General features: G+C 37.2%; 1 protein-coding gene across 4 annotated transcripts in view; it reads left to right on the plus strand.

Moving 5' to 3' along the window:
• Positions 1–27,983, plus strand: part of MYO16 (myosin XVI) — a 595,311-nt gene that overhangs the window by 336,328 nt on the left and 231,000 nt on the right. For all 4 annotated transcript variants that reach the window (XM_036011451.1, XM_036011450.1, XM_036011452.1 and 1 more), the window contains one exon: positions 25,110–25,221. In XM_036011451.1, coding sequence (XP_035867344.1) covers positions 25,110–25,221 — 112 coding nt within the window. The remainder of the gene's footprint in view (positions 1–25,109; positions 25,222–27,983) is intronic.

Here is a 27,983-nt window from a genome sequence, read left to right on the forward strand (position 1 = left end):
TATATCTATTAAGAATAGATATTGTTAAGCTAAAGTTGAGTTAACAAAACAATTGATAAATAATGAATACAATATAAATAATATTTATATAATTTTAACTACACACAATAACATTATGTACTTTTTAGATACTTATATACATAATTTAATTTTCTTTAAATATAGAGTAAATAAGAGAGACACAATATTAATCATACATGTTTCATCTGATTAGGAAGGAAAAGAATGTATAAATGGGGTCATAAAATTTTACCTGTGAAATTCACTTGTAAACAATAAAGATAGGAAATAAATGTGTCACAATGTTACTATTTTCATATTGTTCAAAAATAATATATTGGCTGTCTCTGTGTTCCTCTTTTAAAATTTAAAACTTCTCTGTCAAAAATTATTTTAAATTAAAAATTCGGCATGTCTGTGCTATCGACACATCAAAAAGAATACTAATAAAATAAAAAATAGATAGTTTTCTGACTTGTAGATACAGAGGCATAAATAAAACATTAGCAAACAGAATCTAGCAGTCCATTAAAAGATACTCAATGATCAATATTAGGAAATTTAAATATTAGTATATATCACATCAATAAGTAAAGGCAGAAAAATCAATCAACCATTTCAATAGGTGCCAAAAGACAGGACAGTCAACTCACAAACCTTATTTTTAAAATCAGAAGGTTTTGGAGACTTTCACAAGAAAAGAATTTTTATATTCAACCCTAAGTAGACATTATATTTAGCTGTGAAATAGATCCAGGCTCTTTTTAGCATTAATCCTAAAGTTGTAATCTTTGTTGATAAGAAAAGAGTATAAAAAGCATTTACACAATGGAATACTACTTAGTTATAAAAAAGAAGGAAATCTCACCTTTTGTAACATCATGGATGAATCTATAAAGTATTATGTTGGGACTTCCGGCAAGATGGAGGAATAGGTGGACACACCGTACCTCCTCACACAACCAAGAATAGAACAACAATAATTTACAGACAGAATAACACTCAGAACTGACAGAGGATTTATCTGAATGGAAGTCGGGCAGCCAAGAAATTGAAGTAGACCCGTACATCCGGACTGGTAGGAGACGACGAGCCAAGTGGGCGCAGGGCTGGCGCGGGTCGGCGGCGCGCGGAGATCGGGGAAAATTTGGCTACAAATCAGCGCGACAGCCATCCGGGGCGCAAGAACGCAGCGGTGATCCCTGAGTATGCAAGCTGCGGCCGGGGGACCCAGTGAGGCAGCGATTATGGAACAGGGCAGAGCTCGCAGCCCAGGATCCCAGAGAAGAGTCTGAGCCCAGGAGAACAGAACTACCGCCATTGTTCCCTCTCGTCCCCGCTCCTGCTCCCGCCCCCACCCCCACATATAACGTCACAATCTAGCGACTGGGGTGCCCAGCCCCAGTGAACACCTAAGGCTCCGCCCCCCACCATAACAAGAGCGACCAAACCAGAAAAAAAAAAAAAGGAGAGACAGGGAAAGACATAAGATATGTTTCCAACAGAACAGATCAGTCCCCCAGGACTCATCCTTTTGAGCGACCAAGAAATAGCCAATCTATCAGATGCACAGTTCAAAACACTGGTGATCAGAAAGCTCACGGAACTGGTTGACTTTAGGCGCAATTTAGATGAAAGGATGCAGGTTACCATAAGAGATGCAGGAAGATATGCAGAGGAGAGCCAATAGTGAAAGGAAGGAATCTGAGTCTCAAAACAATACAGTGGACCAGAAGGAAGATAGAATCAACCAAGCAGGAAAGCATGATGAAATAATAATTCAAAAAATTGAGGAAAAGCTTAAGAGCATCGAGGACACCTTTAAACGTTCCAACATCCGAATTATAGGGGTATCAGAAGGGGAGGAGCAACAAGTGGAAAAGTTATGTGAACAAATAATAAAGGAGAACTTCCCAAATCTGGCAAAGGGAACAGTCTTCCAAGAAATCCAAGAAGCTCAGAGAGCCCCAAAGAAGTTGGACCCAAGAAGAAACACACCAAGACACATCATAATTACATTAGCCAAGGTAAAAACGAAGGAGAGAATTCTAGAAGCAGCAAGAGATAAGGGGACAGTAACCTACAAAGGAGTTCCCATCAGACTGTCAGCTGATTTCTCCAAAGAGACCTTACAGGCAAGAAGGAGCTGGAAAGAAATATTCCAAGTCATGAAAGACAAGGACCTACATCCCAGATTGCTCTATCCAGCAAAGCTCTCATTTAGAATGGAAGGGAAGATAAAGTGCTTTTCAGATAAGGTCAAATTAAAGGAGTTCATCATCACCAAGCCCTTATTTTATGAAATGCTAAAGGGACTTATCTAAGAAAAGAAGATAAAGAAAAGACATGTATAGTAAAAGGACAGCAAACTCACAATTATTAACAACCACACCTAGAGCAAAACCAAAAGAAACTAAGTAAACAACTAGAACAGGAACAGAACCACAGAAATGGAGGGCACATGGAGGGCTAGCAGCAGGGAGGTGGGAGGAGGAGAGAGGGGGAAAAGGTATAGAGAATAAGTAGCATAGAATGTAGGTTGAAAATAGATAGGGGGAGGGCAAGAATAGTACGGGAAATGTAGAAGCTAAAGAACTCATAAGTATGACACATGGACATGAACTAAAGGGGGGGAATGTGGGTGGGAGAGGGGGTACAGGGTGGAGAGGAGAGAAGGGGGGAAATGGGACAACTATAATAGCATAATCAATAAAATATATTAAAAAAAAGAAATCTTAAAAAAAGTATTATGTTAAGTGAAATAAGCCAGTCAGAGAAAGACAAATACTATATGATTTCACTTGTATGTGGACTCTAATGAATAAATTAAAAAAACAAACAAAATAGAAACAGATTCATAGATACAGAGAACAGACTGACAGCTGTCAGAGAGGAGGGAGGTTGGGGAGTTAAGTGAAAAAAATGAAAGGATTAAGCAAGAAAAATAAAACCTCATAGACGCAGACCACAGTATGTTGATTATCAGAAGGAAAGCGGGATGGGGGAGGTAGAAGAGGGTAAAGGGGGGTAAATGGTGACAGAAGGAGACTTGACTTTGGGTAGTGAACACACAATACAATATACAGATGATGTATTATAGAGTTATACACCTAAAACCTACATAATTTTATTAACCAATATCACCCCAATATATTCAAATAAAATTTTTAAAAGCAATAATATTTTCAGAAGGGTAAGAGAAAATTAACGTTCTTTAGAAATAATATGATTGTCCACATGGAAAATGCAATAAGTTAATACCAAATATTCTCTCTGATGATATATTTGAGTAAAATATTGGGTTCAAAACAAACATATGCAAAAATAAAAAGATTACATATAGACCAGTCATAACCACTTATCTGAAAGCACTCCCCTCCACTGACTGAGGGGAAGCAATAGCCCCACCCACAGGAGTCCCTCTCTCCACACCCCGCATAGAGCTTAAGCAGAGCTGCTGAGGAGTACAGCTGGAGGCTATTTCAGAGACAAAGCCTAAAAGAAAGTCTGCAAGCCAAGGTGGATCTCTGGTTTCTCTGAGACTACTGCCGACCCTCCCCCAGACCTGGAGCTGGTAAAAGCTGGCCTTGGTGTGCAGCTTGGTTCTTCTGCACATACTCAGACCTAGCAGAGGGAGCTACAAGGTGTGGATAGCTGATAGCTCCTAACAGGTTGCCCAGGTCCAATCACAAGCAGCATATGATTTAGGACTGCACCAGAGTCTGTGCAGATCTACCTAATACATAGAAACAAACACAAAGAGGCAGCCAAAAATAGGAAGAGAAAGAAACAGGCCCCAAATGAAAGAACAAGAGAATTCTCCAGAAGAACTAAATTAAGTGGCTGTAAGCAATCTATCAGAAATAGAGTTGAGATTAATGATTATAAGGATACTCAACAGCATAAAAGAAGACATAGAAACCATAAAAAAGAACTAGTCAATAATAAAGAATGTAATATCTAAAAAAAATAGTACACTGGAAGGAATAATCAATAGGTTAGATGCAGCAGAAGAATCAGCAATTTGGAAAATAAGGTGGAAAAAAGCACTCAAGAAGAGCAGCAAAAAGAAAAAAGAATTTTAAAAAAAACTGAGGAAACTTAAGAAACCTTTGGGACAACATAAAGTATAACAGAATGAAGAACATAGATGCTAAAATCCTCGACCTCAGCAAATCAAATACAATACATCAAAAAGATCATATACCAGGGTCCAGTAGGATTTATTCTGGGAATGCAAGTTTGGTACAGCATTCCCAAATCAATAAATGTGATATACCACATGAACAAAATGAAGGATAAAAGCCACATGATTATATCAATAGTTCCAGGAAAAGCATTTGATAAATCTAGCACCCATTTATAAGACCTCTTAACAAAGTGAGATAAGACCTCTAAACATAATAATGGCCATATATGACAAACCCACTGCCAGCATCATACTCAATGGGTAATAATGATAAGTGTTCCGCTAAGATCAGGAACAAGAGAGGGATGTCCACTTTCACCTCTCTTGTTCAACATAATACAGAAAGTCCTAGACATAGCAATCAGAAAAGAAGAAGGCATAAAAAGCATTCAGATTGGAAATGAAGAAGATAAAACTATCTTTATTTACAGATGACATGACAATGTACAAAGAGAACCCTAAAGACTCCACCAAGAAACTACTAGAACTGATAAATGAATTCAGCAAAGTAGCAGGATAAAAAATTAATGTCCAGAAATCAGTTGCATTTTTATATACAAATAATGAACTATCAGAAAAGGAAAATAGAAAACAATATCATTCACAATTGCTTCAAAAAGAATAAAGTACCTAGGATTGAATCTAATCAAGAATGTAAAAGACCTGTTCTCAGAAAATTATAAGATACTGAAGAAAGAAATTGAAGAAGATACAAATAAATAAAAGCACATACCATGTTCACTGATAGGAAAAATTAACATAATCATAGTGTCCATTACCCAAAGAAATCTATAGATTCAATCCCATTTCTATCAAGATACCAATGGCACATTTCACACAATTAGACCAAATACTTCAAAAATGTATATGGAACTACCAAATGCCCTGAACAGCATCAGTGATCCTTGGAAAGAAGAACGAAGTTGGAGGAATCACACTACCTAAAATCAAACTATACTATAAGGCCATAATAATCAAAACAGCATTGTACTGGCATAAAAACAGACACATAGATCAATGGAACAGAATAAATAGCCCAGAAATAAACCCACATCTTTAGAGTCAATTAATATTCAATAGCAGAAGCAAGCACATAAAATGGTCTAAAGATAGTTTATTTAATATATAGTGTTTGGAAAATTGGAAAGATATGGGCAGTAAAATTAAACTAGACCACCTTTTTTATGCCTCACACAAAAATAAATTCAAAATGGTTTAAATTCTTAAATGTTAAAGCTAAAACCATAAAAATCTAGAAGAAAACATAGGCAATAAAACCTTGGACCTTGCTCGTAATAATATTTTTTCTGATATATCTCCTCAAGAAAAAGAAACAAAAGAAAAAATAAACAAATATAACTATATCAAACTAAAAAGGTTTTGCACAACAAAGGAAATCATCAACAAAATAAAAACACAATCCACTGAATGGGAGAACATATTCACTGATGCGGACTCTGACCAGTGGGGTCGGTGAGTTGTGGATGTGACGAACAAGTTCACATGGATTGCAGAAATCCTGTGGAGAAAAAGGGACGGCATGGCCATTCTCTGAGTGAGAGAGGGCCCTGACCCCTGCCTGGACAGGCTTTTATTGGTTTGCTGGGTATATTACATTGAGGATGGTCCTCATTTACTACGCACAGGTTCCCTGTAGGTGATTACCTTTTACAGATAACAAAGGAGAGAATGTTGCTAGTTACTTCAAAGAAAAGGATGTGGCGGATACAAAGGGGAAAGTGTTTGAACTGGTTACACTCCATACTTGGGAGGTTTAGCACAGATTTAGGAAGTTACTTTGAAGATATGCAGTAAAGATATGTTGCCTCAATTCAGGGTGAGGGAGTTTTAGCAAAAAAAAAAAAAAACAAGCCTCAGAGCAGCCTAGGTACAATGCAGGCCTGATCCCCCATGGGAGAACCTATCCATGGGCTCGGTTCCTGTGTGCTAACTGGCTCCCTGCCAGTTTTCCAAATCAGGCACTGGGCTACATTCGCCACTCCACGTGGAATGCTTCCCTATAATTCGCCAATACATCTGATAAGAGGTTCATATCCAAAATTTATAAAGAACATATAAAACTCAACACCAAAATCAAACAAACAATCCAATGAAAAAATGGGCAAGGAACCTGAATAGACACTTCTCCAAAGAGGACATACACATACAGATGACCAATAGACATAAGAAAAGATGGTCAATGTCACTGTCACTAATCATGAGAAAAAATGCAAATTAAAACCATAATGAGATATCACCTCACACCCATCAGAGTGGCTATCATCAATCAATCAACAAAGAAATGCTGGTGAGGATGTGGAGAAAGGAGAACCCTTTTGCACTGTTGAGGGGGTGTAGACTGGTGCAGCCACTGTGCAAAGCTGGGTGGAGATAACTCAAAAAATTTAAAATAGAAGTACCTTATGACTCAGCAATTCCACTTCTGGGAATTTATCCAAAGAAACTTGAAACACTAATTTGAAAGAATATAAGCACCCCTATGTTCATTGCAGAGTTATTTACAATCACCAAGATATGGAAGCAGCCCACGTGTCCATCAGTAGATGAATGGATAAAATAACTATGGAATATTTCCACAATGAAACACTACTAGCCCACAAATAAGAAGAAATTTTTATCCTTTGCAACTTCATAGATGGACCTAGAGAACACTATGCTAAATGAAATAAGCCAGTAAAAGAAAGACAAATACCATATGATTTCACTCATGGAGGATCTAATGAGCAAACTTAACTAACAAGCAAAATACAGACAGACTCATAGATAGAGAGCAGGCTGACAGCTCTGGGAGGGAGGTTAGGGGGGTGAAGGGATCAAGCAAAAAGGAAAAAGGACTCATGGACAACAGTGTAGTAATTGTAGGGGGAAAAGAGACATAGTGGGGATAAATGGAAAAATACAATAAAAAATAAAATCACCCTCATTTCTATAAAAAATATATATATAGTAAAAGTAATTTGTTAGCAAAATAAATCTAGTCTAAATTTTAAAAAAGACAATGGGAATTCTTCTTTAATGATGCTGCTAAAATACAAAATAACCTGTGATGAATATGACCTAATAAAGAGATTCACAAATAAAATGAGAGCAGGAATTTTTGACTCATTAAGAACCAACCATGAAATGCACACTCATGCACACACTTACATACACACCTCTTCTATCTGTGCAGGTCTGTTTTACAAATTAGAATTTCTTAAGATTCAAATTCAAAGTTTTATGATGGGAAAACATTAAAAGCCTTGCTCTGAGTCATTTTAGTCTGCCTAAAATTATTTATCCACCTCTGTCTTTTCTGTCCAAGCTGATTTCCTACCAATTCCCACCAAGTCCTCTCTGCCTGCGCTGCACACCCGCAGCCCCGCCCCCGCCCTGCCCTACAGGAACAGCACCTGCCATGTTTGTGGGCAAACTTTTAAGTGAGTGAATGAGTAAATGAGTAAATGCCTCCACACTCTTTTGCATGGATTCTCTTTTCCACTTAAAAAACATTTTTATGCTAAAAAATTCATCTCGAGTATCTCTGGCCTTTGAAGGTTTCCCTAACTCCCTTCCCTGTCCTTTGTAGTCACAGGTAATGCCCTTCATCTTTTGAATGCCAGTGTAACTGTGTGTATCTTGACTGTGGAATTATTCATGGGTTATATGGTTTGACTATATTGCTTTCTTTCTTCTAAAAGCCAGTATCCTAAGACCTGAGGAGATGACTGAATAAACTTAATGCACGTAGAGCCTGGCACCATTATTGGCCCATAGAAGGTGTGCAATAAAATGGATGAATAAATAACATTGTTAGAAGGGTGTGTGTTCCTGTGTGTATAGATTTCTAGATTTACCACAGTGATTCTAGATTGGAATTTTATTCAGTTGGAGGCTTTGACTTGCAAATCATCACATGCATTTATCTTACCAAATTTGAAAAATCATTGGCTGTTATTTCTGTGAATGTTCCCTGTCCCTTGTTTTTCCTCTTATTTTCTCTGGAACATTTTTTTAAATACATACTCTTCTCTCTCATTCTATTTTTTCTCCCCTAACTTCTCATTTATATTTTCCATCTCTGTCATTCTGTGCTTCATTCTGGGTAGTTTCTTCAGTGATTTCTTATAGTTTACAAATCCATTTTTGAGCAGTGAATAATGTGATATTTAATGCACATATTGAAATTTAATTTCAATGACTTTTAATTTCTAAGAGTTCTTCTTCTTTTTCAAATCTGCTTTTTCTTAACTATTGATTCTTGTTTTATGTCATATATCCACTTATTTTCTTTGTCTTAACCATGCTTGTCATACCATCTATAACCAATTTATAACCAATATTATCTGAAGTTCTCAAGCTTCCACTGTTGCTGTTTATTATGTCTGCTGAAAAACAGGATTCCTTCTATCAATGTCTGTCATTCAGGGAGTGACTTTATATCTGGAAGAATCCTGTGTGGTCAGAGTTGGAATGTTGTCCTTTTGCTCTGGTCAAATGCTCTAGGAGTTTAACCAGCCAGGGACTATTTCTATGTTAATTTGTTAGTGAAAATGTGCTATGGTCATGTGTAGTCTATGTTTTACATTTAAACCCCTAAAACTAGGAGAGGACTGGCTGTGGTTATGATTTCTCTGGGGAGAGACATTTGCCCACCCAGAATCTCTCCAAGAAAGTTTTCCTGTTGCTTGTCGGTATATGTGGGCAGCTAAGATGTGTTATAGTATCCCTCCCACTCAGGTAGTAACCTCTTGATTGTTCATCTTTATGTACAATAATTTCTAGGGCCAACAACATGTTCTCCTTTCCCATGAGGGCCATAACCCCTTGGTTAATAGGATAAGCCAAAGTTCCTATAAACTCTGAGACTTAGGTTGCTGTCTGTCTAGTGGCCCAGGGACCGCTCCTTTTTCAGTGGGATGTCAGCTCTCCCATTGAAATCATATTCTCAGTTTTTCTGGTCCACATGGTCCCAGAAGTATACTAAACAAGGTGTTCTCTGCTAATGATATATTTTCTGTTTGAAGAAATGAGGGACTCTTGTTTCTCTTCATTGTAATTACAGAGAAAATAATGACTTTAGGTTACTTTAAGATATATGAGCTGCCTATGTATGTAAAATAGACCATCATACAGATGTTTGCGATTGCAAGCCTGTTTATGTCCACCCAGGAAATGGGTGCTACTGAATTTGATTACAGCTACATATTTTGACAAATTCTAAACACATATATGCTTATTTTGGGATTATTGTTAGAGGTAGCTAATTCAGAGCTTTAGCTTTTAGATTGATTAATCTCACACTTTTTTTCCTGAAATAAAGTACTTAAAAACATTAATATCAACAGAAGGCACTGGGTAGCTTTATACATAGTGATGTTGATGACCTAAGGGGTGCATGTGTGCATTATATAAAGGTACAGAACAGTTTGTTCTAGGCATGCTGCAATATCTCACCTGTTTAAATATTTCATGGTAAACAGAACATCCTGCAATGATGACTGATTGTATTTCTCAATTGTCTCTTACATCAAATGTATTTGCTTGGTAAAATAATCTGCATGCTGTACCTGTAAACCCTCACCATAAAGTTGCTGGTTGCTGATAACCTTTGCAAAATAATTAATAATAATAAAACCTGTACCCACTAAAAATAGCAGAGGACACTTAGAAATGAGGAATTAAAGTAACAAGATTCTGATATCACATTAAGTATATCATAGTGAGTCCCTTAAGAATAAAATAAAGTTCAGCTATTTGAGACTCTATTGCACAGCAGACCACTTCTACTACAAAATAAATTATTTGGTATGTTCTGTGATGGAGGTCTGCCCTGGATGTTCAGTGGGAGCCTTGGGGTGCAAGCCCTCAGTGCACACAACTTTCCAGAGAACAGGCTCTGGACATGGCCCACTATTGGTGCCTGATGAATGATTCTGAAATCTGAAGGAGTGAACTCAAGTAAGAATAAGCCAGAAAGGAGAGGTCACTGGAAGTCAGTGCAGGAAGTGGGACCTGGGGATGGACTGACAGGGAAACGCTACCCTCTACCTGAGTGCCTGCTCCCTGCCCCCTCCCTCTCCAGGAAGTGTGTTGAAGAGAGGGGGACCCTGAGAGAACCACCAGGAAGACTGAGCTACAAAATTACATGAAGGAACCAGAAAGTGGACCTATATGTCCACTTGCTCCTTTGTAAAAAGTGTTCCTCAAGCATTGATTTAATTGAGAGAAATGCTTTTTCTTTTTGGTATTGCCGTGAAAAGCTCACTGCAGCAGTGAAAGTTCAAATTAATTCAAAAGTAATGTGTCAAGGTTTACCGATTTGGGTACTACAAACACATTCCCCTCCTTGTCTCAAGCAAATTAATTTTGTTTAATTAACTTTGAATTTTCTTAAATACTAAAAGTTGGTTTAATTATGCATACATTCAATGATCTATTTTGTGGATTAATTGGCCAAAATATACTCTGCTTTGAGTGTGTACTATACTCAATTCCGCACTTCCAAAGAATGCCAGAGAGGCCAGCAGCTCTGCATTTCATGGATAGTGTTTTGTTTTGCCTCTTCTTTAATTAGAGATTCCTTTTTTAAAGGCTTCATATATTGCTTCGCATTGTAACTCTATTATTTGACTATTTTTCTTTGTTTTGTACATGCAATGTAATTATTCTTATAAGCAAATTTCCTCTAAGTATGTGCATTACTTCTAAGTTCCCTTCCCTTAGATAAGGAATTTTTACATTTGAAGATCCCCAGGATTACAAAGCCTCTAAGACATATGCCGATGAGAGTAAGTGCATTTACCAAATTGTTAGCATTTTACTATATCACTAATTGAAATGCATATTTAGATTTTTGGATCAAGGCAATTGTTGATTGAAACAAGCACCAGCATTTTGGTATTTAAAAAAAAAACAAAATGTTCACCTTTTTAAATATTGGTTTGCCTTCTTGAATTTAATAGTTAAGTAATCACTGATATTATATATTAGCATTCTATATAATATGTAATGTAATGTATATATGTATATATTGTATCATTTTCTCTTGACACTTCTGTCCTCCCCGCTATCTCTGGACAAATACCGTGTTCATTTATCTTTGAATCCCCAGTAATCACAATTCTTGGCACACGTATAAAGTCAGTATTTTTGTTTACTGGACTAAAACCTTATCTTAAATTATCAACCTATGAGAACAAAAACATGGAACACTGTCTCAAACTGCATGTCAACATACAGTTTGTTCAAGTCACTCTAAAGCTTCTTTCATTGGACAGCATAGATCTGCAATAGCACAGTCACCTCTATTCGAGCAATTCCAATGCTCTAAATTTTTATTTAAATTCTTACCCATTAGTAAGTGAGTAATGAGAGCGTGGGAACCCTGCTTTATTCAGACCTATGGTCCTGTGATTGGTATTAAACATTTAGAGATAGAGTGCCTAGATTGATTAATGAGTGAAACTGTCTTATGTGCTGTAATGAGAATGTTCATCTAATGAGAAAATGAATGTTCAGGCCAAAAATAAGAAAAGTATGAAATGTTTTTATGAGTACAAATACTGTGTTTTTAGTATTCTACACTGGGCAAATTAAATCATGGTCGATAAAATGTTGCCTTTAAATTTTTGTGTTAACTACAAGAATATTATTTACTAGGATCACATCATAATATATAGTGGTTGCTGACATGCAAAATAAATTAGTAACGTATCATTAAACCCTATAGCAATCTCCTGATCGAGATCATTATATAGATGTAGTGCAGTTGTTTAAATGTAATATAATCAACATTTTAAGTGTCCTACATTCTCTGATGTTTTAAAATAGATTTTGTGTTTTCTTTGGCTAAAATGTGTGATCGATTCCACGTAGTGGAGATTTTCAGTTTCAGAAGGAAGAAATTTCCTATCCGAAAATGGAGATTAGTGGAAAGTGAGGATATTTAGACTTGCTGGTGTTAGCAAATCAGCTGATGAAGGTTCTAAGCCAAAGTAATGAAGACAAAGCGTGACACATGATGCAATTTAATACTAGATGTTTTTCTTTTTGTGCTCTACTTCCTCTGGATTTCTTCTTTCTCCCCTGCTGCCACACACACACCAGAGCGTCTGCTTTCGGTACTGCCTGTGGTACCGAAATGTCAAAGAACATTGTTCTTTGAGAGGAGCTTAAAAAAAAAAGAAAAAAGATGAAGATAAAAGGCCAGCCCACCTTATCTTTAAATAAGACTTTTGTAAGAAAATCATCTTTTTACCCAGAAAGGGAAAAGGAAATAGGTCCTGAGCACTCTGCTTTTTTTTTTTGATGATGATGACTGTGGTTTTTTACTTCATTAGTTCATTTACATAATTTAATTCTTTCTTCCCCAACTTTAAGTTTTAGATTTCCTAACAAATTAAAAGTAAATATCTATTTTATTCTATTTTCCTAATTTTAGGAGATTTTATTTTCATGAAAGTTGATATTCAGAGTTAACTCTGTGAAGCATGCAATACCTTGAATACTGAAGTTATTAGAAGCAGCAAATTGAGCTTAAAAGAAAAGCTACTACAGGAATTTGAATAATTGCCTAAAATATTCACAGAACCCAATTTATTTAAATTTATTTCTAAGGAAATATACAGTTTTGTACATTGAAAACTGAAGATAAATTTGACAATGAAGATGCATCTGAGCTTCATCATATTTCTCCTTATATTTTCATTAACATCAATAATAGTGGAATTGGCTTAGAACACTATAAGGGTACTTCTGTAAAGAATAATATTGGCATAATAATAGTAGTAGTAATACTAAAAGTTGACCTAATTTCTGCTAGGTCAGAATATTGTTTCATTCCTGTAGTGTATGAGGGAAAAGTAAAAACAGAATGCTAATTCCTGTGGGTTAACAAACATGGTAAGCCCAGAATAGTCACTGGTCTTAAAGATTCCAGGCTATATCTTTGGGAAAAACTAATCTTAGACATATTTTATTGATTCAGCACCATTCTGTGTAACTGATTGCTTTTTTATATTCTTCTGTAACTTACTTGGATATCTCGTATTAACATTTCAAAATGAGAATATCACATCGAAGCTAAAGCACATCATTCTGACCATTAATAATATTACAGAATTTTTGACTTTCAGTTAATTTTTAAATGTAAGGACATAGTGATATTTAAGCAACTTGCTTGGATCTTTCTTGCAAATGCTCTATTATGTAGTAGGATTTTGCCCTAAAACCCAACACAACATGGTCAGGGACCACTTACTTGGAGTACTAACTTACTATTTAAGCTCCATTTATTATTTCATGAATAGTGTTTTGTTGTTATTAATAAGTAGCTTAACTTTAGCATGCAGGTAGAAATATTGTAGTAGTTAAAAAAAAGTTTAGAACTAACCTGAGAATAAATAAAGAGCTTACTCTGAATGCTAATGACTTCAAATCATTTTTCTTTTGGATTATCTTGGCTCTGTTTTAGAAAATTCTATGTTGTAATATTATAAGTGAATTACATTTTTATATGATATGTAATTTTGTTGAAAATATGTAGCATACTTAAAATCACAGTGACAGGTGCAAAAGACAAACTTTTCTAGAAACTGTTCAAAAATAGAAGCAAAAAAAGGTACAATAGAAGAGTAGATCTTGTAGCAAAACCCACATTCCCCATCCCTTTTTTTTCTGATTTTATTAGTGTTAATTATGAGTAGAGGAGTATTTATATGTGTACTAATATAAACACTTTTAATCAGCATTTAAATAAGAACTGATGTTTAGCAAAAAGAAAACTTAGGGTATTTAATTTAATTTATTAATCTATCCTGAAATAACCAGTTCTGATATCATCTAGTCACATACTTGGTTGTGGGCAAGATTGCTTTACTAACTACAATTTACATTTTATTAAGGTACTATGGTTCAGGAGGTTTTCTGAATTTTATTTTTTAAATTTCTAAAAGTTATAGATATAGTATTTTTAATTTTGCTTACTTTAAGTTTTTTATAAAACTCCCAATTTGTTAAAGTGGAGGTGCTGATGTTTCCTACTAATGTGTGGGAGACACTTTGCCGGGATTGGAGCTGCTGTAAGGACGCCAGGGCCTTGACCTTTCTCATGTGGGATGTGTCTTCATGCAGGTGTGTGGACATGCAACTTTTTTTTTGGTACAGGTTAAGTTTGTTGTTTGTCTACTTATTTTACTAGGAAACACCACCAAACAAATTTGGTGAAATATTTATATTTCTATGTAAAACTGTTTTATTATATCCTCACTTTTCTTTTCTTTCCTTTCTTTTGTCATATTTCCCTCCTGTTTTTCCTCAAAGGATTTAAGGCAAATTTGTTGCCTTTGGCCATCTATGTGCATGCTTGTTTCTCATTCTAAAGTTTCTTCACTGGATGATTTTCCAAATAAATTCTCATTATAGTATTTGTGGGGTTTTGTTTCTTTTTATTTTATACTGGAAAAAGAATGATTGGCTTTTTATAACACTGACTTTCTTACTTACTTTAGCCAACCTTTGGCCAAAGGAAAAGAGTATAGCTTTCATTCAAGACTTATTTATCAACCGCCTGCATAGAACTCCTCCCACTTATAGTGGGAACCTACCAGGTTTAAACAGAACTGACCAGGTATATATCAAAACTTTGAGATAGTCATGGAGACTTTCCTATGTGTGAGAAACCTACCATACATCCAATACTGATTTATTTTACAAGAATCAGCCAGTAACTTTGAGACATGATCTCCATCCACAAAGAATCAAGTAGTGATATTTAATTTTACATGTTAAACAAAGTGTTAAATATTTAAATATAAGAATAGGTAAAGTGGAGAAAGGAAAATGTATTAGGATTCCCTAGACAAAAATAACAAATAGAAAATTTTGCATTTATATATATGTGCATGTGCATATAAGAGATTTATTATGTTATTATTTTTTGCACAGTCGTGGAGGCTGAGCGGTCCCAAGGGCTGCAGTCAGCAAGCTGGACACTCAGTAGAACCGAAGGTATAGGTTACATACAGTTCAAGAGCCAACAGGCTCGAGATCCAGGAAGAACTGATGTTTCAGGCTGAGTCTGAAGGCAGGAAAAGATGATGTCTTGACTCAGAGCAGTCAAACAGGAGGAGTTCTCTTTTACAGGTGGGAAGATCAGCGTTTTTGTTCTATTCAGTTTTTCAGCTGATTAGATGAGGCCCACCAAATTAGGAAGGACATCTGCTTTACTCATTTCGCCTATTCAGATGTTAATTTCATCCAGAAACCCCCTCATAGACATATTCAGAATCATGTTTGTTAAGTATCTGGGCATCCTGTGGCCCAGCCAAGTTGTCACATAAAATTAACCATCTCAGAGAGTGTGGCTAAAACAGAGAAGGTTTTGTTTTGGATGTGTGCTTGGTTTGGCCTTGGGTGCCTGAGTCCAGATGACCAGGGAAAGAATCCTGGGGAGATGGCAAAAAGCAAAGAGTAGTTGGTGTTAAGTCACATGGTGACCAGCTACAGTGATGAGGAGGGTGCATTTTGGAAAGTACCACTAAATCAGAATAGTTTGATGGGATGGGGCTGTGTTATGGGGTGTCTTAGAAAACATATAGGAGAGTTTATTATTTAGGTAAAATGTTTATGAGTAGATGACAGAGTTGACATGATGGTAATAAAATTTGGAAAGATTAATCTGACAGAGATCTCATGCATTCACTCATTATCTTCAATCCCTATGAACAACTATGTGGTATTCCCCAGACAGGTGCAGTTTACAGGCTGGTCTTGCCTTTTTGGAGGGTATTCATGTCCAGACAAATGTAATATAGTCTGATAAAGTGCCATAGTAGAGGCAATGCAGAGTTTGGGAGAGCTTATAGGAGGGACATTCAGCCTAAGGCTTCCCAGGGTAAGTGGCTGTGAAGAACAATGGGGCTTACCCAGAATGTTCAGCAGGGGTTGGGTGTGGATTATATTGCCAGTGGAGGGAATAATGAGTGAGGGCACAGAGGTGGGTGAGAATGGGTCTGTTTGAGGGATGGAAGGAAGTTCTCAGTGACAAGAGCTCAGAGGGAGTGAGAGGAGTCACTTTGTCAAGACCAGAAGCTGGAGGAATATTCATGCAGTCTCGAGATGTGATGAAGTGGACCCTGGCAAGTCATCCTGGGGAGTTCAGATTTTAGGAGCCAGGTTTTGATTTGGGAAGTAAGTTCACCAAATTTACATTCTGAAAAGAAAACTTTGACTGCAATGAGAAAAATAGATTAGATATAAGCAGAACTGTATCCCTGGAGACAGAGGCTTCTGTAGTGTCAGGGTGACTTGCAAGGCCAGAAATGGAGAATGAGCTTTAAGAATAAGCTTATCTCTAGGTGCTGGAGGTAGGGAATATGAAGAAAAAGGTATACCTCTTAAATTCACTTCGAATGAAGAATCAACCCCCTTAGGCAAATTTCCACATGGTACTACAGGAGAAATAAGTTTGAATATTATGGATATCTCAATAGTGAAACTGAAAGGTAAGAAAAATAGGGAAGGTGAGAGGATATTAAAATTCTCTTTTAGGCCTTCCAATTTGGAGGAATTTGCTTGATATATTTGTGGGTTACAGTCAGCATGGTATTTTTCACAGAGATAGCAGTGCAAAATCATTTGATGCAAGTTTACAGGTGGGCCCCAGAAGAAGCTGGGAAACAATGCATTTATCAGTAGTAACTCAGTAAATGGTCATGTGTCTCAATGGCATATTCTGTAATATTTACATATTACAGGAGTTTCCATGCAGGTGCTTACCTAAGTCTGTATGTAAGACACGGGGTTATGTGTTACGGACTTGACCTTACATAAGACCTTACACAATTCTTTTTCATAACGATTTCCCCTGAGGCGGATTTTAGCAACTGTTCAAGCTTGGCTGAAGCATATTATATATACATGCATACTGCCTCTCCCTATGTGCAGAACAGGAACAAGCTTGGCAATGACTTTGGGCGAAGTCTACAGAGATCTCCTGCTCTACCGCCCCTCACACATGCAGGCCCCAGGCCTTGACTTGTTAGAAACAGGTTCACAAAAGCCAGGCCAGGCCACACATTCTGAGCAAAAACTTCTCCCCATTTCACTAAGTCACTCAGTTAAATAGTTCTCTGTGAGAAAGAAAGATGCTTCTTCCTGTGGCAGAAGAGACCCAAGCCCAACACAGTCAAGAAGACTGGAGGCAGACTGGGGTTTGGGCCCCCAAACACTTGTCTTAGGCCCTTCGTGCAGGACAGACACTCGGTTCTTGGGTCTCTGTGCCCAGTTCTCCAAATCAGACATTTTCAGGAAACAAGTTAGTTAACCATAAGCATTCACTATTTAAAAGATGGTAGGAGTTTAATTTGTCCCACCAGATGTTTTGAAGAAATATTCTGACTGATTAGAAAAATATGGACAAACTATTCTGGGAATGTCACAAGACCCAAAGGCTCTCTGAATGCGTAATTTATTAAATGGGTTCTGTTCTTTTCCTGAATTTATTAAATGATTCTGTTTTTTTCCTAAAGACCACTGGCAATATTTCTTCTTTCCAAACAAAACAGTTTGCAGCTAACATATTAATATTTTCTTTGGTGGAGATTTATGTATCTGAAACTATGTTAATAACAATCTTATTCATATTCTGTTTGGGGGGATTTAAATTTTCTTAATACTTTCCAGATAGTTTAAAAAGAATAAAGAACAGAATTTCCTTTTCAGGAAAAAGGAGGGGGGTTACGCCAGAAGCAGCAGTTTACCATCTTCATTAGTAAACTGTAAACAGTGCTCTCTTTGTTGACGCCAGCTGTTTGATGTTTGCCTTACCTGGTTTCTGTTTACATGTTAAACGTCCCCCGGTAGAAGGCAGCTTTGCCCACAATAGAGAAGACATTGTTCTTTTGAATTTATGCTGAAGCTTAAACACTGAGAAAAATATCCTGATTATAGTGTATGAGCCTCTGATTTGGTAAATGGGCCACACATGTGCTTTTAAGCACATAGTATTATCTTTGCACGTGAGTCTTCATCCCCAGGGTATCTTGGACACTCATGCAGGTACACAGCAGTCCTTCTGGGCCTGCTGAGTGGTGGTGCCGGGAGACGTGGGCAGGGCAGCTGTTTTTTCTTTGTTCCTTTAGTTGGTTGGTTATTTATTTGTTTGTTTGTTTGTTTATAGTTGACATATAAAATCGTGCAAGTTTAAGGTATACATACAACATGTTGGTTAGATACATTTATATGTTGCAATATGATTACCATTGTAGCATTACTGTTGCATAATTATCATTTCTTTTTTTGTGGTAAGAATAATTATGATCTGGTTACTTAGCAACTTTGAAGTTTATAGTACAGCAGTGTTGACTAAAATCACTATGTCGTTGATGATATCTCCAGGTCTGACTTATTCACCTGCTAGTTGCAGGTTGGCAGTGATAATGTGCCCAGCACCACTGTGCGACTGGAGGCACGGGCACCAGCAGGGGACACAGGGCCTTGAAATTCCAAGGTGGAGTTTTTGCAAATGCCCATTGTTTGTACTTGATATGCAGCTCGTGCTATCGTGAATCTCAGTCTTGTCAGAGTGGCACCATAAACCAGGGAGCAGCATTAATTTGTCCCTCAGAGTAGCACATTCTACAAGAGTTTTCCATTGTGGACTCTTGTTAACAAAGGAAAATTCTCCTGTGATTTAGTGCATGACTTAACTTTATCCATATGTTCTCAGATGGCCTGTAAACTTAGTCCAGGAGTTGAAGATCTTTTTTTTTTCCCTCACAAAGCATAAAGATCAGCGCACACACACACACATTCATACATACACACTGACACACATTCATATACACACACTACACATATGATTTTGACTATAAATTTGAACTACCTCAGAAGATATATCACCAGAATGCCATTGGGTTGGCTAAAAAGTTCATCTAGTTTGCTTTCCGTACGGCTCTAGTGCATAGTTGTCTTTAACTTCATTCAAATCCATTTTGTTAGATTGTATCATGACCGCTGTCATAGCGTGCATTAAAAAAACTTATGAAAATTCATGAATTTTTATATAGCCATTTTAATATTGAAGATGGAAATAAATAAGCAACATTTTCCCCATATTATGCTTCATTATTTCACAAAAGGTAAAAACATAACTGAAACACACAAAAAAGATTTGTGTAGTGTAAGAAGAAGGTGCTGTGACTGATCAAATGTGTCAAAAATGGTGCAAAGTTTCTTGGTACTATTGACATTTTGGCCAAATAATTCTTTGCTGTGGCACTGTCTTATGCATTAGAAGATGTTTAGCAGCACCTCTGCCCTCTACCCACAAAGCCAATAGAGGAAGACAGCCAACATACTCAAAATATTCAAATCAATAAAGTTATTGGTGAAAATGAAAAACGTGTCTTTTATTTTATGGAAAAAAATGAGCAGATTTTTTAGCCAACCCAATATTTATCATGACAGTCAACAAATTAGAATAATGAAATAATTGATTAGAAATAGGACATTGTCAACACTTGTTATTACTGAGTTATTTTAAATAAATTTAACTTGCAATGACTTGGGTTTTTCTTGTCCAAAGCCGAAGCAGAATTTTGCACTGCCCAATTTTAACACATGTTTATTTGGTTTGCTATTTTGTTTCTTTTGTTTCTTTGTGCTTTTTTCTTGCTGACCTGTAAAAATGAGATTTATAAACTTGCTCAAAAAAACACCATCAAGTTTTGTAAATAAAGGGAATGTGAAACCCTAAGGAAACGATACAAAATTTTTTCCAGAACCAGTAGATGAGGTAACCAAGTCATTGGAGCAAGACTGAATGAGCCGTCACTGAATTCCCTTCTTATGTCAAAGATGTGTCAGCCATGCTGGGGCCTCCATCCCACAGGAACCCCTGCCCCCTGCTGATAGAGAACCCACCCTAAGAGGAAGTGTGGCTCTGCCCCAGATCTCAGAGGCTGACTCTGAGCTGTGAGCTACTCCAATTCATGCCGGTAACACAAGTACAAGGTTGGGTCAGAAAAGAGTAAATAAATAGTGAGATATCTTAAATCTTCAAATTTCATGAGATTTTGCATTCTGATTAAAATAGTAAAACCTTGGTTCTTGAAGGTCCAATGTCGACCAGTTCAGTTCTCAACAAAGATGTTCACAGGAAAAAAAAATGTTTCAGTTGTCAAACAACACTTTGGTTCTTGACCCAAAACCATTTCATGCTGATATTGTATTTTTAATGAGAAAAAATGCTATGGTTTTTTAACAAATCACATCTTGACCAGTTTGGGAACAAATTAGTTTTGAGAACCAAGGTTCCACTGTACACCCATGTTTAATAATAATTTCGCTGCTTAATTTTCTTCTCCCACATTTTCAAGCAAATATTTAACTCCAGGAAGATGCCTAACAAGGTTGTCCAATCTCTCTTTCTCTTCCATCTCCCCTGAAAGAAACTTATAATTGAGCTTGAGAAGAACCGAGGAGTTAGGACAGAGTATATGTTGCTTGAACAATTACTGGACTGGTTACATCAAAGAACTTTTAACTTCCTTATGACTCAAATGAGCATAGTAATAGCTCTTCTTTCATGATCGACATGGAGATTAACTGAAGAAGTGCTTCTAAAGCATCCAGTCACTGATTTGACACATGATATTAGTTCCCACTGCCATTCCATTTGAGTAGAATTAGTCAAACAGTATTAATCCACCTACAATTTTAATGTTATACAGCCCACATGTTACAGTCTTATACTCCGAGGCAGACACCATCTAGAGCATTCCCTTGATCTGCCAGCCTTAGAAACAAAGTCCCAGTGATTCTCGATTCAGCAAATGAGGTAGTCTCTGCTGTGTCTGACTCTGGACATTGAGATATCTCTATGTTGCCAAACATCGTACTGTTCTAAGCTGTGGGTTAAAACGAGGTGATTAAAAAAACAGATTGAGCTGTAAGTATATGATTGTGAGTCATAAAAAAGGTAATTTAAAAGATATTGAACAATGAGTACTAAGATTTGAATACTGGGAACTGTGGGACCATTAATGAAGACAAAGTTGAAACTCGCACATGAAAACATTTGCACAGATTTATTTAGGGTGGTTTTCAACCACTGCGTTCAGATTAGTGAGAAAACAGCAGGGAAATGTATAACTCACAACTACAATCATTCTCACCTATTTGCAAGTGTTGAAAACACCTGGAAATGCCATAATATTGCACATGTGATCATCAACTTTTGAGTTGTTAGTATCAGAAAAAGATGGTCAAGAAGTGACAACTATGACCCTTTTTAAAAATATTCCTTTTTCATTGTTTTTTAAAATATTTTATTTATTTATTTTTAGAGAGAGGGTGAGGAATGGAGAAATAAAGGGAGAGGATCATCAAAGCGTGGTTGCCTCTCAGGTGCCTCCTACTGAGGACTTGGCTTGCAACCCAAGCATGTGCCCTAATGGGGAATTGAACTTGTGACAATTTGGTTCACAAGCTGGCACTCAATCCACTGAGTCAAACCAGCTAGGGCAGAGCTATGATCTATTTCTTGTATCTATTTATTACTTTTTTCTGACTGAGAAGAACAGAAAAGCATATTTTATAGATTAAAATATTCTCCGTTGTTAAAAGCATTTGTTACAATTTCTCAAAATGTCCCTTTATTTGGCTTAGTTATTTGTGTGATTAAGAGTTTCATTAATGACAGAGCACTTTTACTAAAAGCTCCCCACATATGCAAGATATTTTCTTTCCAAGAAATACTCATATTCTATATTTCTATTGCAAACTGAGTGGAAAAAGCATGCCATGTACAATATCTTATTTCATTCTCATAAAATTATTATGAACTAAAAACAGAGAATTTTTAAATTTTATTTTTGTTCTCTTTTCATTCCATTTTACAAATAATAAAATACAGGTTTAAAAAGTTATCAGAAAGAGGCAAAAAAGACTCAATTCTGAGTCTCCAGATTCTTAGTTGTAATATTTTAATATAGCCTACTTTCTAAGTATTTTTCTGTCCTTGTATGCAGTTTTGTTATTAAATGATGTCAAAGGCAAGTGAGTATATTTAATTTCTAAAATATAAACTTTTAATTTTTATAGTAACCTGATTTTAAGACAGTTTTTCTCATAACTAAAAACTGTATTTTCAGGAATATTTATAAAGGACGCATGGACAAAACCAAAGTGGGGTAGGATCAAGGGTGGGAAGAGGGGGTGGCTGGGTTTGGGGGGGGAAATGGAGACAACTGTACTTGAACAACAATTTAAAAAAAGTTTAAAACCTATATTTCTAGTGATATCATCCCAGACACTACTGAATAATGGGAGAAAGTTAAAATTTGTGTAAACACTGGATTCTATATTTTTGATCATTTTCATGCCAACAAATGTTCTGGCTGCAGAGAAAAATGCAAGTGATTTTAAAGCGTCACTCCTGCCATTGGGCAATCTGCCCTCTAAAATTCTCTACTCTGACTGAATTTCTCCTGGACTACCCCATAATTAAGAGCCCCGTCCACAGCTACCAACATTGGTTTCATATTCCTTCTTTTACCTGGGATTCACCTGAAGTAAAAACTTGTGAGAATAAGAAGAATTGAGAGTGGTTACAATTTCTTATCATGAAGACTTTTTAATCACTAAAATTTTGTAAATTTTTGGCAAAATGGTTCTCTGACCGTCATAACCCAATCTCTTCCTGATATTTTTGACCTTTCCCTTTTTCCCACTGCCCCAAACGCAGCTCAGCCACTCTACGTCAGGCAGCAGAGGACCTTTGGAGAAAGTGAAACCACCGTGTGAGCTGGTCTGCAACTTCACCTGGGCCTTCTACGGCTTGAGCTAAACTACCCGTGTCCCCCTGCATGACAATCGGTTCTCTTGTCCACTGTGAATACCTTAGATTCCAAAGACATTCCTAGAGCCAACTGTGCCCCCTCATCTAAATTCAGTATTTTTCTCTCCTAGAAAAACTGAGGCCGTGAAGCAGCAGTTCTTCTACCCCACTGAGATGCCACTGCCTTTGGACCTGTGTGTCATCACCCTTAGTGGGAAACGCCCCCTCCACTGGCATCCTGACTCAAACCCCTCTTCCTTTCCCAGCAACTTTCTCTTTTTCACCCCAACAACCCCCTTTATCTTAGTTTTTTTATCCAGTCTCTATGTATTTATATCTCAGCATATAAATATTTGACGTCTTTCCTACTCCATACCCCAGAGACTAGCCTGTTTTATTTCTGTCTGTCACAGCCAAGACTGAGGAAAAAGAAGTCCTCACAGCCCCCACTCCCATAGCACAGACTGCAGCCTGTGTTCTCTCCACACCGTCTGTCTTCTGGTTTCTATGGTTTCTTTTCTACCAATACCAGTCAATCTTAAAAACACATTATCCCTTTGTTTTGATGGCTGATTTCTTTTAATTTCCCCACTCTTTTCCTGAACACTCAAATCTTTCTTTACCCCTAAAATTTTAGCATCTCTTTTCGTGTGAGTTCATTCACTCACTTTTGCATGTTGGTGACTTCCAGATCTTATTTTCTAATATTTTCTGAGTTTCAGGTCCCTATAGCAAATAGTTTCTTTGAACCAAAATTGAACTTTAACAAGAAGTTCAAAGTTAACAGGACTAATATGAAATATAAGAATTTCTCTGTCAAAAAACTTACGCTTCCATCTGGGAACACTCTGTAGTTGATGAGCCCACCATCCACGCTTTCCCCCAGGCAAAAACATGAAAAGCATCATTGTTGCCCCTCTCTCTCTTCTGCATGTGTCCAGTCTGTCCCTTTGTCCTGCCCATTCTGCCTCTTTGATGCCTCTCTGTATCTTATTCTCTTCTCACCACTGCTAATCTCTCACTAGATCACCTACCACCCTTAGTTGCCTCACCTCTTTTCAGATAGTCCTTCACTGGGTTACCAGAATGTTCTTTCTGAAACAACAATCTGATTGCGCCACTTCTTTGTTTCAAGACCACCAGGACGGTCCATTACTTCCCAAACAAGTTGGAACTCTTCTGCAAGACATACGAAAACTCCGGCGACTTCTCCAAGCTCATCAATCTCTGCTGTCTCACCATAGGCTCCAATTTTGCTCCTCTACCCAAGTTCCCTGTTATACATCATGCATGCTTAATCTTGTGTTCCTTTGTACCTGTTGCTAATTTTTAAGGAACACCCTTAAAAATTTGCTGGAGGATTCTTATCGAAGTGTCAGTTCTTGGAACTAAAGCTTCTTTCTCTCCCACAATCGTTCCTCAACATCTTCTAGGTTTGGTCCCCTTCCTGGGCCACTTACAAATCCCTCACATTCATCTTTGTTGTTCTACTACTTTCACGTTGTATTGTAACTGCCCCTTCTCTTGTGTCTGCCATGGACACATTATTTTTGTTGTTACTGTTAAACTTACAGGGATGAGCCCTTTATCTTCATATCCTCAGCTGCTAGTATTGTGGATTTGGTAGGTGATACCTACATGTTTGTTGAATGAAAGAAATAAATCAATGAATTAATCAACCACCTCATAATTAAAAGATATTGACAAGAAGAAATAATAAATTGCTTTAAATTAACATTCTTTAATAAAAATGCTAATTGCAAAGCATATGACAGGACCCACCAAATTTCTGTATGAAATACATAAAACATGTGACCTTGTCTTGTCAGTTGGAAGGGTGCAGCTAAGGTGAGGACCCAAGTAAAACAGTGTAAATATGTTCTGGTACAACAAGAACCTTTTTTTCCCCTTCCTGAAACATCATGTGCTATTATGTATCAAAGCCTTATAAACACAGTGCACAATGTCCAGGTGATTTCCATTATTCTGGACACCAAATATGGCTGAAGTGACTTTTAACCACTGCAGCTTGACGACGAGCCAAGCCCTAATGCTGTGTGCTTTTTCTCCTGACAGGTATTTGAACCAGGCCCTACGAGACAACGTGTCAATAGTAGAGAGTTCTCTGAACAGAGAGAGACTTGCTGTTTTGAAACAAGCTCTGAATGTAGTTGGCTTTAGTAGCTTGGTGAGTTATATCACAAATATTTCTCTGAGAAACCAACATTGAACTATTTATCAAAGTTAATCTTTCAAAACCTTTTACTGAGTCCCTATTATATTCCGGGTGTGGTTGCAAACACTTGTGAGTCAGCAGAGAATAAGCCCCACTATCTGCCCCTTGGAATTTACATTCCAGTGGGGGAGATAGACATAAATGAGGTGTTCAGGTTCATTCGGGTTCACAGGTACTATGTAGACTAATAAAGAGTAACTAGAGGAGGGACTGCTATTTTCAAGAGGGTGGCTAAGGAGACCTTTTCCCAAATGAACCATGTGAGCCAAAGAGATTTGATCAACTTGAGAAAATTGGTAGATCCGAAGGAACTGGTTACTGCCGAGAATTACTTTATTATAATGTCTTCCTGAACAATATAAAACTGTTTTTATTTTTAAAGAATTGCCAAATGCCTGCAAGCATTATGGACCTGAAAATTTTTAATTCAAAATGTATAAGTTACTGCTGTGCAATGAAAATCTCTAGGACCATGTAAATGTTCTGGACCTGTGCTGTGCATTACAGCTGCCACTGGTCACCTGCAGGTACTGGGCACCTGAAATGTGGCTAGTGAGAATGAGGAAATGGACTTTTAATTTTTCTTTGTCTTAATTAATTTAAATGGAAATAGTGCTGTATGTTTAGTGTCACTGAATTGTACAGCACAGGTCTAGTGCATCGGTGGTGTGAAGTGACCTAAGCCTTGAGACTTTTCAGGATTCCCACAAAACTCTTGCCCTTGCACATTGTCTCTATTTCCCCCATTAGATGTGGTGCACTTTTGAGTTATGACCAGTTCCTCATTACAATTAACATAAGATTGCATGGCTAGCTTTGGTGTGCCAGTAGTCCAGGAATCCAGATTTCCTCATGGATTTAAATATTGTTTTTCCTTTTTCTTAAATCACTAACTTAATTGCTCTGGGTGTTTGTTTTTCTCTTGCCCATATAGATAGGGTGAATGGGGCAGCAAGTGGGTGGGAAGGGGTAGGAAGGTGACGAAAAGGGAGGGGACAAAGGAGGGGACTCACCCTATATGCATTAGCTTTGGGCACTTTGCTTCACTCCACCCTCACGCCCTTCAGAGATTGGAATTCTAGGAATGGCAATCATATGGTATAAATATACCTTCTGCTCCAATCTCTGCATTTGTCCTTTACTAACTCCTACCCACTTGCTCTTTCCTATCTTTACACTTGCTACTGTTGTATTTTTTGTTGTTTTCCCCCTTGCTTCATGCCTAAAATGCCTCTTTTCTTATAGGAAACTGGCATAGAGAGGTGGGTAAGGAACCATTCTACCAAAGTTCCAGTTGCTTGGAAACAGGGCTTTAAAAATCCACGATTGATCCTCAAAATCAGGACATGCAAAATATACCTCCATTGAAGATAGCTGATAGAGAATTGAAGAACCTTTTTAGAAAAGAAATATGAACATTTTAACAAAAGACAATCCCTGTATCTTGATCCTTTGGGGTGATGGATGGTGACAATTTAGTTCACTTAGTAAAGCTAGACCATGTCCAATAAGATTGGAGGGAAGGTATTTCTAGGTGGGTGATGGCCTTGAATCAAGGGTGATTGTGCTCCTGAGTGGTCGGTTCACAAAAGCACCTTCACCTCTTCCTCCATCACCACCATTCCAGCCAGCCAGCAAGACGGCCAGTGATTGTTGCTCACTGATGCTCACTGTGCCCCCTGCTCACAGAGCAGCTTATTTTTACCTCTGTCATAGTAGTGACCACATTTTAATCCATAGTTACAGGTGATTTTCACATCTCTGTCTCCACCACTAAACTCTAAGATCCTTGAGGGAAGAACAAAGGCTTCTTGTCTGTGTATCCAGAAGTTCCTATCTCACAAGGGACTAGAAAATTTAATGAGCTACTGGATTTAATAAAGGGGGAAAAGGGTTATCAGGTAGTCTAAAAGGTAAAATGTTATTTAAACAAGCATAAATGAGTTAAATTTAAAACAGCCATTTGTGATTAGTGAGTTATCAAAAACATTTTTAAGTAATGCCAAAATCATAGAGCACTGGACCGGAAAATGCCTTAGAGATTACCCCTGTCAATGTCCTCATTTTAAAGATGATATAATTATACCTTACGGTAAAAAGTAGAAGTTCTGGAGGGAATTCGTAAAGTACTATGGAGTATATTGTTTCAACTATATATTTAAAAAGAAAATAATAATAGTTCTTAGTACAACTTCCATAAGCAGGAGCTTTTTATTTCCAAATTGCAGATGAGGAAAATAAACACAAACTGGAAAGGCTATCACACTTGCCCTGGATGGAACTTAACCAAATTTGCTATTGATACCATCACACTAAATATATATTATTCTAGAAAAGTATATTTTAATTTGCAAGTTCTTGACTTTTGATTCTTGACAGAAAATGAGTGTCTAAAACAATATTTAAGGTGTTTTTCTCTATGCAGAGTTCCAGATCCTCAGATATTATCTTTTAGCAAATGTTCTTGTTTTGCTTTTTTAATGTTTATTTATGTTTTAAGATTTCATTTGTTTACTTTTAGAGAGAGGGGAAGGGAGGCAAAAGGAAGGGAGGCAAACAGCAACGTGCGGGAAATACATCAATCTGTTGCCTCTCCCACACCTCCCACCTGGGACCTGGCCCTCAACCCAGGCATGTTCCCTGACTGGGAATCGAACTGGCGACCTTTTGGTTCACAGGTCGACACTCAATCCACCAAGCCACACCAACCAGGG

The sequence above is a fragment of the Phyllostomus discolor genome, chromosome 11 (assembly GCF_004126475.2).
Source record: "Phyllostomus discolor isolate MPI-MPIP mPhyDis1 chromosome 11, mPhyDis1.pri.v3, whole genome shotgun sequence".
Lineage (NCBI taxonomy): Eukaryota > Metazoa > Chordata > Mammalia > Chiroptera > Phyllostomidae > Phyllostomus > Phyllostomus discolor.